Raw genomic sequence first — 2,717 nt, forward strand, 5'->3', positions numbered from 1 at the left:
TAAGGAGATCGATTTCCCTAAGGAAGTTATATCAGTAACATACTTAGCTAGAAAACCTCGTGCCAGAGAAAGGGTAAGCACTTTAGCTATCAAATCCTGTCGTTGCTTGTCATCGGTGCATTCCCATAGCTGTTCTGTGGTTTCTCGAATTTCCCCAGATTCAGCGTATGCAGCCGCAGCTTTCGAGTGCAGCCCTCCGGTATGTTGAGCAGAGACACGCGCAACCAGTGCTAGATATACTTTATTGTTAGCTTTTTTCAAAGTTTAAAATATATTGAAGTATATTAGTAGTACCTTTGTACATGCCATAACATTTATCATAATACGTTACAATCTGGTGTATAACCAACTGTGTGAAAGCCTGATCATGAGGAATTCTGTTGAGCATTTTGCAAAACGTTTTGACAAGTTCCATGAACGCAATTGTTCCCTGAAAAAAGGTCAGATCTAGCTCAACAGATGAATAGATCAGGGTATTACTTTAAAAATGGGCCGTCGTGAAACCCTTGTCCACTGCGGATCCTCGGTAAATGCATCTGGTGCAATAAAAGTCATCGCGCAGAGGTCTGTTACAGCTTCATCCAGCTGTGGCTGGAAAACATTGATCAGGAAGTCATCGAGGAAGGAGGTAAGGGTGCTCATGACGATATCCGAAGTGAGAGGGACAATGTCTTTCAATCGTTGAATGAAAGAGAGGGATGGAGGAAGAAGTAGACTCATATTAAAAACGCTGGGTTCGATCAGGAGCTTGTGTCCGGTCCCAGAATTTTCTTGCCTTGATCTGGATGAGTCGGTGGTAGATGTTTTTTGGCGGGATTTCGACACAAGGCCGGGCACTGATGATCTCAGGATCTCCTCTAGCTCGTTCTGTTCAGCTTTCATATCCGATGATTTCTCATCTACTTCGGAGAGTTTGAACAATTTCTGTATTATTTACTTGTTAGCATCTCCAAAGGAACATATAATTATCAAGCTACACACCTTCGTTCTATCTCTTTTGTTAGATGTCTGTGTGTATTTATCATCAGAGATATTAGATTGAGCCCGATAGCTGACTTCTCCATCTGTAGCTAGGTAATCGTGCAAAAGGGACCGAATCTGGAAATTGAAAGTTAAAATACATCTCACTTCAATAGGGAATTGGGAAAAAAACGAAATTAACCCACCTCGCTTTGGTACAGTTTCCACAGCTCCTTGAAACCACTTGTGAGCGACCCAGACTTCCGAATGTTTTCTCGCTCCACAATTCCCGCAACGACATCATGTACGATGCGGTGGCCTTCAGCAATAGCCTCGAATTTCGCATAGAGATTCCACATAAATTCTGACAGAACATATCCCCTGTCTCCACCCAGTTCGTTAGGCATGCAACGAACCGTGCTGTCTCGTGGCTGTTGACTTCGTCTATGTTCAGGATAGCGGGCTGCGACTTCGGAGCCTGTTTTATCGACAATAGCGAAAAGCTCAACCGGAAGCCGTTGTTCGATCCGATCGACAGCAAGTTCAAGATTGCCCATTTTGTTTAACGCCTCGATGACCACGCGTATATAATGGAAAGTATCAGTCTCCGGATTACGCGAGGCATCTTCCGCGATGGGTGTTTTCATATCCAGGTTGGCTAGAAAGTGGTAAACTGGCCTATCCCAATGTGTCACATTACTTAGACCTGGTGGTTTTGGTCCATCTTTGGCTTCGCCACCGGTTGTCAGCTTCCAGCGGTCCTGGCAATACGGAGACTTAAGATACAAATGATCGTGTAGCTCCTCGATCAGGATATCTGTCAACGATAGTTCCTGGTTGCTGAAATATGTTCGCAGATCTCGAAGACCTCCGATTCCGTCAAACTCCGGCTTATTCACAAGCCGCAGCGCATCTTTGAGGATTTCTACCGCAGCAATAAATCTCTTTTCCGATACACGTGCTTCTAGCTTTTCCGGTAGTGATTGGATATTTTCGATCTGGCTGAATAATTGTAGTATATCATCGTAATTCTGAGAAGCCGTCGCAAGTCCTTTCAACTCTGGCTTCGTTGTAAGTAACCCCGCTTTCGCTTCAGCCAGAGTCCCCTTCAGTATTCGGAGGCGGTTTTGGGAACTTTGGATACTTGACTGGATAGTATGATATGTTCCAATAGAACTATTGAAGCCCTGGTGATGTTCTAAAACAGAATATTTTTAGTAATCGAACGGGTACAGCATGTTTGGGGCGCCGGCATAAGATCCAACAAACCATTGACAATCGATTTCAAAGATTTTTGTATTTGCTTATATGTGCGTATGAAATCGGGCTCTCGATCCGCCTTGCCCAGAGTACTTGAGTCCATCAACTGCAAGCCAACTTGAACGGGTATGCAGTCATCGGCGGCCATAAACTCCCAATCCTGTTGTATCATTCGGAGGACATCTATTATACAAAAGCTCAAGTCAGCTCATGAGCAGCGTTAACGGGATTCACAAGCTCTGGAAAACGACTTGTGAACACCACCCGCGTCCCTTCAGGAGTATAACGAAACATACCGTCGATCGGTTGCGGTCCACTCCTTTCCAGAGGTAGCATCGGACCGATTCCTATCCTGACTCTTCCCACGATCACCGTATCTCGTTTCGTCTCTACCACCACCAACACTCCCCACGGGTTCCCGTTTTCAGTATCATACCGCCGCGGGCGGGAAGAGGGGCGGAATTTGCTGTTCGGAGCTCTGGAAAGAGGCTGATGAA

At 45.3% G+C, this 2,717-nt stretch overlaps 1 protein-coding gene across 1 annotated transcript in view; it reads right to left on the minus strand.

The window, feature by feature from the left end:
• The window catches only part of HCAG_02991 (conserved hypothetical protein), a gene marked incomplete at both ends in the record, with an annotated part of 3,778 nt that extends 1,222 nt beyond the window's left edge, over nucleotides 1-2,556 (minus strand). The window contains 7 exons of the mRNA XM_001542770.1: nucleotides 44-230; nucleotides 295-430; nucleotides 481-924; nucleotides 982-1,098; nucleotides 1,167-2,158; nucleotides 2,230-2,403; nucleotides 2,517-2,556. Of these exons, the coding sequence (XP_001542820.1) occupies nucleotides 44-230; nucleotides 295-430; nucleotides 481-924; nucleotides 982-1,098; nucleotides 1,167-2,158; nucleotides 2,230-2,403; nucleotides 2,517-2,556 (2,090 nt within the window). The remainder of the gene's footprint in view (nucleotides 1-43; nucleotides 231-294; nucleotides 431-480; nucleotides 925-981; nucleotides 1,099-1,166; nucleotides 2,159-2,229; nucleotides 2,404-2,516) is intronic.
• Between the last annotated feature and the right edge of the window lie 161 nt (nucleotides 2,557-2,717).

This window comes from Histoplasma capsulatum, genomic scaffold (assembly GCF_000149585.1).
Source record: "Histoplasma capsulatum NAm1 scaffold_2 genomic scaffold, whole genome shotgun sequence".
Taxonomy (NCBI): Eukaryota; Fungi; Ascomycota; class Eurotiomycetes; order Onygenales; family Ajellomycetaceae; genus Histoplasma; species Histoplasma mississippiense.